Genomic DNA, 12,469 nt, shown 5'->3' with positions numbered 1-12,469 from the left:
GCTGGACATGTTACAAAAAAGGAAGCCTCAGCTGTGGACCATGCCAGCCCTTTGCCATACCGTTCGTACTGTTCAGACTATAGCAATTAAATTTCTTACTTATTAAAACTAATAAGAGTTTTCACTTCACTATTGTGTTCCGAGGTGTATAATATCTACATACAGGTGGTTTTCAACACAGTTTTGCACAGGAGGCTTGTGACAACTTAAAAAATAACAGGTATGAGAATATCTTATTATATAGGGCATATATATGGTGTATATATATGTATATGCATATATATTGAGATTTTGTTTAGTTCACACTGTATCACTGCAAGAACTGAAGTTGGTTTAAAATGCAGTTTCATAGAGTGACAAGTTGACGTATGTAAGCTGTAGTAGCTACACATTTTGTAATAGGGGACACGGTTACTCACTTTCAGGAGGCACTCGGACTTTGTGGGGGCATCCGGACAAACTTCTGTGGTGGGGGTACAGTCCGGTGACGTGACCTGTACCATCACATCCTGGTGTGGGGCACTTGATGTCTTTCTTGTCAGTCCGTGGAGAGTCTGTGGAACGACACAACACTATTTTTCAACCGTGAAAGACATTGCGGCAAAGCTAACATCTCCCACCCTACATTGTAGCACCATATACACCGCACCATATGCTCTAAAAAGCATGTCGGGTCAGATTGTGAGTATTAATCTGACATTAGTTAAGGCTGGACTCTCACACGGGGCATTGCTTTCTTAGTCCAGATACACAGAAAGATTAGCCTAAGGGATTACTCATTAAACAGCACTCAGTTGAAGAATCAACGTCAAACACCAGAGGTACTTTAGGAGGATTTATTACTTATACCCAGGGTTAAATATCTAGCTGATGCCTATCAAAATCCAATATTACAAGCTGCAGATATGCCATTAGAAGATTTTTTCTTTTTTTAATACTTTTTTCCCCCAGACACACTAGTTATTTACTACTTCACTTGTTGCCAAAATGTTTTTTCACATTTAAGCGGATTTTGTTCATCTACCCCTCAGAGTAAGAATATCCCCCCTTGTTTCTGCACTGTAGCTGTGAGTGGTTATTTTTGCAGTTTATAGAGTGACTGGACAGTGCTTAACACACTGTGGGTAGAGTTATGTTCTGCAGTTTAAATTGGTGGAATTTAAAGTTCCATTAACTGCATATGCTTTATTACTATGGGTCAGAGCCTGCCTTTTTACTTGATGACCAAATAAGTGACAGCAAACTAATTTGATTCAAATTGTGTGGTATGTGAACTGGTGTAATACAATGTACAGTGTTAATGTATTACATAAGCATTCCTATTTAACAATGAGACTCATTACAGTACATTGACACTCTGTATCCAACCTTTACTGCTATGGTAGGTAGCCCGAGCGTCCATCTCCAGAAGCCTCTGTTGTCTCCGTTCATGGCTGACCTGCTCGAGGAGGAAGCGGTCCATGTCCCTGTAGGCACTGTGAAGGACCTGCCTGTGTTCAGACTGCAGGGCCATGGCCTGCTCCAGGAGGCTGAGGTTGAGCCGGGCACGGTCCAGCTCCAGTGGTCGGGCAGCCAGGCCCAGTCCCCAGCCAACTAGCCTCTCATCCAGCCTGGGCGCCTGTGGCTCATCTTCGCTGTCACTTAGCTCCCTGCTGTAGGTGAAATCCTCCATCATGGGGCCACTGGTGTTTCTGTTTATGTACATGGATAGGGCCTGGTGTCCTACACGAGGTCTCTTGGGCAGGCCATCGTCTACAGGACTGGGGCTGTAGCGGATTCCATTTGCCAGAGACAGCGGAGGTGGGCTGTTCCATCCACCTTCTTCCTCTGTATCAGCGTCCTGGCCTTTCTCTGGAGACAGGCCGCATGAGGCACCAAGCTCATCTGGGCTTCTTTCAGAGAAATCTTGGTCTAGCTGCTTCTCATCATACTCACTCTGTGGGTCAGACAGCTGAGCGGGTAGCTCGGGCGACCCTTCACTGGTGCGTTCTGACCATGACAAGGAACTGTGGGACTTGGCTCTGGCATCGGGGTGAATGTGGTTCAGTAGAACATCGCTGCAGTCCAGTTCTTCATCTGAAAACCAAAGTAACGTACAGTTACTAAATATTAACCACCCAAAGTTAATTTATCAGTATTAATATATCTTTGTGCATCTCAAAAAAATTAAATACTGTTGGACATTTCTGTATTGTACATCATTCTCTGTTTCATCTTGTGAAATATTCTAATAATTTGAGATTCTGGATTTCAGATTTTCATGCGCATCCAAAAAAAGATTGGAAATATGTCACTTGTATGTAATAATTATTAAATATCACAGTCAACTTTTTAAAATTAACTTAAAAAAATGACTTTTATCACAATATTTTCAATTTTTTTTAGATGCGCTAGACTATGGTATATCAAAGTACGACTACCAGTACCAATGTTCAACAAAACAAAAAAGATTTAACATCATGGTATCATGGTCCTGCCAATTTCCCATAATAACAGAAACAGCAACGTTATTTTCTTTCTATTTAATTCAGAAAGACAAAGTCCAAATGAAAATCATTTCCTAAACAGCAGGCTGTCATCTAGTGTAAATTCTTAAACATATTTTCCCCAAATCCTTCAGCAGAAATCTGCAAAAACAAGAGCTATACAATTCAGATAAGAAGTACACGACTCCAAGATTGTTTTCTTCTTAAATTTCTCCAAGTGAATTTGACTACTTCACACAGATTTGGATTAGGGGAAGAAAAACACTTGTTGTGACATCAGACATGGATTTTAAGATATAAGCATCAGCTTGGCAAAAGAGAACATGTAATGATTCAATGTATTTTTTATTGACTTCTTGTTCTGAGTTTAAAAAAAGAAGACTACAAACAACAACAGACTTCCAGCATGTATTTACATGTACATGCAAGAAAAGCTGCTGATCCCAAGATAGAAATTTAATAACATTCCAGATTAAAAAGCAGACACAAAGTCATTTTTTCGTCATAGAGGCTGAGCAGGGCATTCTGAATATCTAGGTTTGTAGAAATGCTTTTAATGAATGGTCCACTGTGGATCAGGTGCTTGACCTTTCTTTACCATAACATTCATCTATCTTTTATCTATATTTTGTATCTTGACAAATCTAATTGGTTTTGCCATTTTATTTCATTATAATCAATAACATAATTTATTTTATTTTGTAAATTATGACATACTTACCTTTACATAATGCACAACAAGGTACTTAGACAGTTTTTTGACATGCTTACCATCATGGCACAATAATCAGACTGTATCATTTATTTTTTATTGGGTCAGACAGAGTGGATCTTTTAGCCAAACAAATCTCCTTTAAATGACTCTTTAGAATCGAAACAGCCCTGATTATAATAAGTCATGGTCAATGATTAACAATGGAAAGCTATCAGCTGGATTGATGCAAAATCCATTACTGATCTCCAAAAAACCCTCTGAAACTTACTTGTGGGTTAAAGCTCTTTGGCCGGGAGGATTTGCTTTTTTTCCCCTTTTTTAAGTCCGAATCAATCGTGGGTAGGCGATGGATCTATCCTCTTAGACTCTTTCCATCACCCAGCCAACCACACCCAGCTGCTGAGGCTAAGAGTGATCTGATTGGGTTGATTAGATATTACGCCATCATTCAGGGTTTTTTTTTAGGGGGTGGTCCTATGAAGATAAATCCAACTGGAGGCATTAACAGACTGCTACTAGTCTTAAAGAGGGCACACAGTAGCCCCCGAACTTAATCCCCACCCGAAATCAGCACTAAATGGGGATAGAAAGCTTGGTAGCGCTCAGAATTTCAGCGTTTTCCTGCCAAAAAAGGCAACCGAGCTTTAGAGGAGTTGAATGTGCTTTGCTGATTTACCCAGAGCGTGTCGGAAACTGCAGCGTACAGCATGCAGGGGTTTTTTATACAGAGGCTTTACCAATACAGGGGCATATTGATACCACAAATAATATGTTTTTCATCTATTTAACAGCGTTTTGCATTTGGACATCTACATTGCTTGTTTAATACAATAAGGCTGTTCGTGAATTTGAACTAGTGTAGAGAGTAGGGTTCCACTGAACAAGCTATAGCATTATACAATACCAATACAATACCAAATTGCACAAGATTGGCTATAATTATGGCTATAAAATCTGATTCAGACCAACTACAGACAGACTGTAAACAACAACTAGTGTACTGATGGTAAAATGCTATCTCATGGAACAGCCTTCAGGAAAGTTAAAACTCTACTGCCAGGGTTCTAACATATGCAAAGCAATCAGCACATATCACTCCTATTATTTAACAGCTACACCTGCTGCCAGTCTGGGATCAAATACAAAATTCTTTTTCTGAAATTCAAAGGCCATGATGGTCTCGATAAATAAATCGTCGTATGAACTTAATTTGATTATGCCACGCATTTCCATTTGCCCAAAAGAAATAGCATCAGGAACAACAGACTTTCTTCCTCAACATAGGTTTGGCTCAAACAGTATATCTTAATAAAATGCATTCATCCAATCACACTGTAGGATCCTGTGGCAGTATCTGCTTGTTGTACCTCACCTTAGGCTCTCCTCAATGCCCATAGACTCTATGGTGTCCAAGCTCTGGACTGACTGCTCTTCTGTTGCTCAACCGCCTGTTTGATCTCAACTGAAGACCTAGCTTCTCACTCATCACTTCTCTTTTTCTACTTGATGTTTTTTTGTATAAATAAGTAAAGCAACCTTGAGTATGAGAAAGGGGCTTTATAAATGGATCATTAATAAATCTATCTTTATGGTTTTGTGATGTTTGTGTTTATAATGTCTTTCTTTCATAAAAAGTTTAATTTTGCAAGTGTTCAATAAAAAATATTGCTGTAGTTGTTTTTCAGGGCCTTTTTTCAAAGCACTACCACTTTGCTGGTACATTTCATTCTCTCTGCTCTATGTAGGTCTCACTCCTCAGAAAAACTAAACTAAACATTGTGATATACAGAACTGTGCAAAGGTCTAGGGTATCTGAGAAAATGAGATTTAAAAGGCTATTTGTCTGGGCAATCAGTGTTTAGAGAAAACACTGACACTAGAATAGATACAAATAATATTGCTTTGCAATGCGCTACCATAATATCATTAATATAAGTAATGATTGTGACACCATGACACTGGATTTGTTTAACCATTGGGGAAGCTCTTCATAAGGAAGCCAGTATTATTTGTAGTTCTCTTTCAATTCCTGGATATCAGTCCTTCATAAGTTACATCATGTTGCCTGTCAAATCCCAACATCATGTGCTGCTGCTGGTGGATTTGAACAAATCTATGCAATGGCTGTAGGCTTGAAGAAGCAATCTGGAAACAAACCTTTGTTTTCAACTGACATCAACTCCTGTTTTTTAACCCATGTTTTTATAATAATCATGCTTATTTGTATTTATTATAATGTAATAATGATTCATGGTTTTAACTATATGCCTAGGTGACTTTTTACAGCATTTCATATAAAAATCCCTCCAATTATCCTAATGATGTATATGCGCCACATTGTCCACCCTTAGTTGTGGCCACACATATTACCTAAACCATGCTAATTTTATGCAGCTCCTTTCTATTCCAGCAGTACACTGGCAGTCTGTCTTTTTTCTCTTTTCTTGTAGGCCATTTGAATCATGACAGAGGTGTGATAATCCAACCCTGTCCAACACAGCCGAAAAGTTAGCCAGTTATGCTAAGTTACAATTAGCAGAGTGGGCAACCAGGACTATTCTATATCCAGATGGAGACATAGTCCTCACCAACAGCACACACACACACACACATATGCACAGAGCAGTGAAAAAAACTGTAAAGGGTGGGGGTAGAGTGGGGGGGGGGGGGATTGGAAACTGAGCATGTTTGGTGTGTTGGAACAGGTGAATGGTTTGTACTCCAGAATAGCCATTACCGTTGTGCGTGTGTGAGCTGAAGCTTGGCTGAAGTCACTCACACACAACGCCACCACCAAATGGAAGACTAGCAACTCCCCCCCTCCTCTTTCTCTTTCTCTTTTTTTAGCACAAAATTCAGATATTCCATCCTCAAAACAGGGTGGTTCATTCTAGCAATGTGCATATGAGTAAGCTAGGGATATTTCAGCTTTTGTTGGTGTTTTTTGTCTTTTGCATTTCTGCACTTTTTTCGCAAATTTTCAAATTGATTAGGAAAGCACTCAGCACATATGCAGAACTTACAGTCAAACATACATCTTCTAAAGTATTTTTAGCATAATAATAATTATAATATCAACAACAATTATAAATATATATATATATATATATATATATATATATATATATATATATACACACACACACACACACACACACACACACATAGAAATAAGGTTATGGTGATTAAGGTGTAATATGAACTCGGGAAAACAAATAAATGCCATTTCCAGTGATGCTGCTCAATTTATTGAGCTGCTCTGTTGTCCATTTAACTACCCACATGTGTCCAATAATGAGGCGTAGACATTATGCCTAATTATGTATATTTGGACTGTGTTTGATGGCCTAACAAAAGCTTTCGAAAGGGACAATTACGTTTGTTGCTTGGTTACATCGTTAAAAATATACCAAATAAGTGCAGATTATAGGGGAGTGTGGATACACACGTAAAGTACGGGTATTGTTGCCAAAATGTTCATAATTCGTTTCATTAGGAAATGGCAATGTTTTGTTTCGAGAAAAGGACGGCGCTTTAAAATAATATCAACTTTTTTTATGTTTTTGTGCTCCTGTTGCCAAAAATGTTTTTGTTGCTTGAGTGTGTGATCACTTTCTTTTGTCAACGACGCACAATATAATTTGGTGCCTTCTATTCTCAGTTCCTCTATTTGCATAATTATGCAAGCAACCACACTTGCTCGAATAAAAGCACTTTTCCGGCCTGCATAATCAAACAGGCAGCAACTGCTTTAACCGCGACAGCCTAGTTATAATCAGGATTCCAAAAAGACATCCGGATGTATGCGAGCAAAGACTACCAGTCTATCGCTTGTAGTTCTTCAGTCCGGACACCAATTGGGAACCAAAAATCGAGGTGGGTGGGAGGTGGTGGAGTGAGGGACTGACTGAGGGAGGGAGGGGTTTGGAAGGAACAGCTAGCTTGCCAGGAATCTCACGACAGATCAGCTGTCACAAACTTCAATCTGAGGACGTGACAGACAAACACAGTGGCCCCAGCAGTGTAGTCTTTCGCTTGCTGCACTCAATCACGGCGAAAATTAATGGGGTGGGGGGGTGGTTGGATGGAGAGCGGAAAGGGAGGTGAGGAGGAGGAGGAGGCAGGGAGAAAAAAAAATATGAATGCAACAGATGGTAGTTTAAAATTCAGCGTCAATTGTTCATCAAAACAGACAAAACAACGGGACATCTGTCTACCTGCTGGAGTGTCAATGTTCCTGGGCGCGTCTTTGTCCTGAGCGGTTGCCAGGTCCTCCTCCCGGTCCTCCTCGCTCGGGCTAGGGCTGGGGCTGTAGTGCCGTGGCTTCATCAGCAGTGATTTCCTCTTGTTAACTGGCGCTCCACTTGCTCCTTCACCAGCACTCCTCTTCCTCCCAGCGGAAAGGTGCAGACTACGAGCAAGAGGTGATACATGGAGAAACTTCTGTTGGTCACTGAGGTGAATGCTGTAACACATGAAGCCTGGTCTCATTTTTATTTAATCCCTTACACCTTGAGGTTATTAGTCCATTTCTAATGTTAAGACACATTATTCAACGATTGCAATGTATTAATTACTGACTAACTACAGTGAAACTAATATGCTAAGGTTGCAACTTTGTTGTCACAATTAAATACAATTATACAGTTACATGTGAATAAAATGAATAACTGTGCTACTGACTGATAACACTATGTTTGTTATTTAATTATTTACAAGTAACTTTCCTTACAAAAAATACTTATTGTAAACAAATAATAGCTGTTAATCTCGACCAGTCCAACCAGCTACATGTACAACCAGCATCATAAAAAAATTGCAATCTCACATCATATTACTTACTAATAATAACTTAAAATACAATATTAAAATGCTACCTATACACCAGTAGATATTTAAGATGATTTATTAAACAAATCTGGTTTTAATGAATAGAAAGAAGTTACTAAATGATAAATGACATATTGCAATTACATATTTATAGCAATTTCTTGAGCTGCCTTGGGATCCGTTCATCACTTTTAAATTTTATTTTTACAATTCTTTCTCAGTGTTTCTCAAGCATGAAAAAAATGGATTACAGCCTATTTCAAAACCTGTAAAGTAGTAGCATTTTAGCATGTAAATTCAACAAATGAGTGAACTTTTAAGTGTTACAGTCAAACACATTGTGTTCACCAGAACATAGTGTATTAACATGTAGGTTATTTACTTGGTGCTTGACTCTGGCTCTATAAGGGGTGAAATGTGGGTCAGGCAAGTCCATATGGAGCCTCAGTTGGGTTTCGGATGAGGCAGGGCTTGTCCACCTTCAATACTTGTATATCCCTCCAGCCAAAAGTACAATAGTTATGGATATAACATGAAGAAGTAAAAAACAGACTAGCTTTTCTTGCAGTTCTAGAAAAGCCAAAGTACTTTCATTAAGATACTCATATGCTGCCTTGCACAATAGGCTACAATGTTATTAGATGTATCCACTGCCAGGATGGCTTAATGGACCATCTGATCACAGGAGTGTTGGTGTTTTTAATTAAAAATCCAAGCTCTCAGATAAGCAAATGGAAATGTGAGGTTGGAGGCCTGGTAAGTTACATGTGTAGTTTTTGAATTGTACAGTGTGTAGTCTGTGTGGCTGAGGCTGAGCTGCACAGACCCAGCACCGTATTTGTGCATGTGGGGAAGCTGTGAACTCTGGCTTACCTGTGAGTGTCACCGACGCAGTCAGCCGTAACTGCAAACAGAGAGAGGGGGGGGTATATAGTGAGAGAGAGACAGAACGAGAGAGAAAGAGAGATGGAGAGGGAGAGAGAGAGAGAGAGAGAGAGAGAGAGAGAGAGGGGGTGGGTAAATACACATGTTTGCATTTCCACAAGCTGGACCTGCACCTGTGCATGCTCCAGGCCGCGGCAACCCCTGTCCTCCAGGGCAGCCTGAACACTGCAAGAGAGCATCTCACAGTCTCACAGCTGCTAAAGCTGTCTGTGATAGGCTTTTAAGCTTTGTGTGATACTGAAAAAGAAATCTCATGTGTCCCTCTTCATCTTGCACACTCATCTAAATCTCACTAAGGGTGCACTGTGTATCAGCAGCTGATCCATTATTGCTGAAATCTAAATTGGTATTATTGAACTATGTTAACTTTGAGCCCAACTTTGAACTTTAATTATCTACTTGATGAAATGAACTGCAATATGACTCAACAGTCCCACACATGAAAGAGCATAGGCCTTATACTAGCATGTTGTAAAAAATGAAAAATAAAATTTATTATAAATTATTGGCTATTGGTATTGGTATCAAACTCAACAAGGTGATGGATTATTGTTTCACACATTCCATGTCTGTCTTTTTGTGAACTGGAAATAGTACAATATATACTGAAATACACAGTACCAGTCAAAAGTAGGATATGTCTAACTCATGAAAGACTTTTTATATTTTCACTTTCTTTCACATTTTAGAATAACAGTGAAGACTAATAACAGTTGAAGCTGTGAAACAACATATATGAAATTGTCTTGCTGTAGCTTTGCACACTCTTCCCGTTCTCTCAAGCAGCTATATAAGGAGCAATGTGGACTTTTTGGTGCAATATTTTCCCATTTCAGTATATATATATATATATATATATATATATATATATATATATATATATATATACACATCATCAGCTCACCTGATTTGTGCTGATTTGTCCGAGTGTTGGATGATAACTATAAATACTACTAGAGAGCTTTGAAGATGATTTATAAAACACAGTGTCATGTGTCATAAATCCACTCTTATTGTTGTATTTATTCTAATAATAGTGTTTTACTGAGCTAATTAATAATTATTGCCCAGATTGTATTTAAATTAAATTGTTGGTAATTAGTATTGCTATCAAACACAACAAGGTGATAGATTATTGTTTCAAACATTCAATGTTGGTCTTTTAGTGATCTGGATAGAATACAGGTATATTGTAAAATACACAGTACCAGTTAAAAGGTACAGTGACATAAAACCAAAAAGTTTGTATTATTGTATTCTAATATTAATTACTGAGCCAATGAAAACGTATTGCCCAGATGACAAGAGGGGCCCTTTAATTAGAAATTTCTTAGGTGCTGAAAATGTTTGCAGAGTACTGTGTATACAGATACAGTAAATTGGAAACAAATACCGCACATGCACAAACCACTGACGGGTGCTGTATGTTGTTGTTCTTTAGGCACTGTTTTCAGTTTCATCTTGCTGATTGGCTTATATTTTCGAAGAAATGAGTCTCTGAAAACCGTGCAAGGTCACATCGTGAAAGAGAAGAAAATATGCAGTGAAGCAGCCGTCATTGTATTAGGGTATTGCGCGGCATCAGTTGGTGGTAAATAGAGTTGAATGAACAACTTTATTCATGGGTAAAGCACTGAAGTGCAGACGGCATGCCTCACGTCTCTTTTTGCACAGAAAAAAGGAACGCCTCGTCCTCTTCAAAACAGTGCACGCGGCATAACAATTACAGTTTAGACAAAGTGATTCTCAAACGCTGCTTGAAAGAATTCCCTCAGGAGAGAGAGAAAGACCGAGAGAGAAAGAGAGAGAGAGAGAGAAAGAGAGAGAGAGAGAAAGAGAGACAGAGAGGGAGAGAAAGAGTAACTCACAACAGCAAGAGGAATCTCATTGACAACTTCATGTGCACCCCTTGGTGAAGACTCAATCAACCTGCTCTGAATTTTTGCCCTGTCCCATTAAACACTGCTGGAGCACGAGTGGTACAGAACAAGGCTTGGAAAACCGAGCCTAGTCATGTCACAGTCAATTGCTCCATTCACATGCACTCCTTAACTCATCTGAGCCAATGCTGCCGTGTAATGAAGGCACTGGTCGTGAATAATGCATCACCTCAACACACTAACCGCTCTGTGAATGAATGAGATTAATATTCAAATGAACAGTGTGTGACGTGGGCCCGCTGAACCGACTCCTCAGGTGAATTGCACAGTAGGGGTGTAAACTCATGAAAAAAGGGGCCAAAAATATGAAGTCTAGGGGGTGCTAAAGAGGTGACTTTTTGGTCCGCTGGACATTTGAAGAAATGTTGCATACATTTCGTATATGTCCATGTCCATACCCTAGGATCTCAAGGCATTTTTTTGTGTGCATGCAACAATGCTTGATTTTGCAGAATCTTTTCTCAGTATTTCAATATATTTGGTTTTTTGGTGGGGTGGGTTGCAATAAGCCCATAGCAACTTGGCATGACTGTGAGCTCGATATATTTTTTCAAATTGGTTTGTAACCTACCCAGATCCTGATAAAAAACTAGGGAGAAACAAAGTGGAAATGAAGTGTACCTCTAAAAAACATACTGAGAGACACACAAACTGCTTGAAATTCCCAGAGAAAAGAAAATATTTTATACTAAAACGATTATGATAAGGATTCAAATACATAAAAAAAATTATGTAATCTTTCCCGGTAAGTTGTCTGACAGAAATTATACCTGGATTTTTTTTTTGACTTTTTGACTTTCTTAACATTGAAAAACAGAAAACTGTAAAATGACTCATTTGAAGACAATTTTATGGACATATAGCATATACTGCATATACTAAATACTGTATCCTTCAGCATTTTGTCCAGTTTTTTTCCCACTATGACTGAGAAGTCATATGAAAAGTACAACTACTGTATGAAATTCATTTTACGCACTGTTGATGAGTAAAAAAAGTAGAAGTAAAACTAATGGTACAAGCGAAAGACAAACTTTCTATGTAAGTAAACACACAAGACAATGGCTCTTTTTTGACCAGTTCTTTCAGTTCTTGCATAATACAAAGAAGCACCTGGCATTCTCAGTGAAAAAACCAAAGAAAAAAAAAGAAATGACAGTGATATGACAGTGATAATATATTCATGCTCATAGTGGAAGTGTGGGGATGTGCTTTTTATGATATGATGGAAAGGCACTTACTGGCATTGCCGTTACACGGTTCAGCACGATTCTCGTCAACTTCAGAGTCCATCTGGAACAAAGTTAGACAAGAAAAAAATGATCAGGTTTCAGTTGCAGTTATGAGAGTTTCTGATGACTGATGATTATTAGTAGATGTAAATGTGTGGTGTTTAATAATCATTCAATTATTTCTTTTTTAATTGACTTGAATCATTCATATTATTCAAATGTGTACTGTAGAAGAGCGACCTGTCCAATTGAACATCACTACCACTGCCCTCCTTCATCATACAGTCTATTCTAGTTCCTTTTCTAAAGGTCCACTCAGTA

The 12,469-nt window shown here is 38.7% G+C and overlaps 1 protein-coding gene across 6 annotated transcripts in view; it reads right to left on the bottom strand.

The window, feature by feature from the left end:
• st18 (ST18 C2H2C-type zinc finger transcription factor) overlaps positions 1 to 12,469 on the bottom strand; it is a 59,495-nt gene that overhangs the window by 16,344 nt on the left and 30,682 nt on the right. For 5 of the 6 annotated variants that reach the window (XM_072680240.1, XM_072680242.1, XM_072680246.1 and 2 more), the window contains 5 exons: positions 12,158 to 12,209; positions 8,905 to 8,935; positions 7,419 to 7,666; positions 1,369 to 2,076; positions 420 to 554 (listed from right to left, as the gene is read on the bottom strand). In XM_072680240.1, coding sequence (XP_072536341.1) covers positions 420 to 554; positions 1,369 to 2,076; positions 7,419 to 7,666; positions 8,905 to 8,935; positions 12,158 to 12,209 — 1,174 coding nt within the window. The remainder of the gene's footprint in view (positions 1 to 419; positions 555 to 1,368; positions 2,077 to 7,418; positions 7,667 to 8,904; positions 8,936 to 12,157; positions 12,210 to 12,469) is intronic. The other variant, XM_072680241.1, reaches the window with a different exon arrangement.

This window comes from Salminus brasiliensis, chromosome 5, assembly GCF_030463535.1.
Source record: "Salminus brasiliensis chromosome 5, fSalBra1.hap2, whole genome shotgun sequence".
NCBI lineage: Eukaryota > Metazoa > Chordata > Actinopteri > Characiformes > Bryconidae > Salminus > Salminus brasiliensis.
This window is presented reverse-complemented; position numbering and strand designations above follow the sequence as displayed.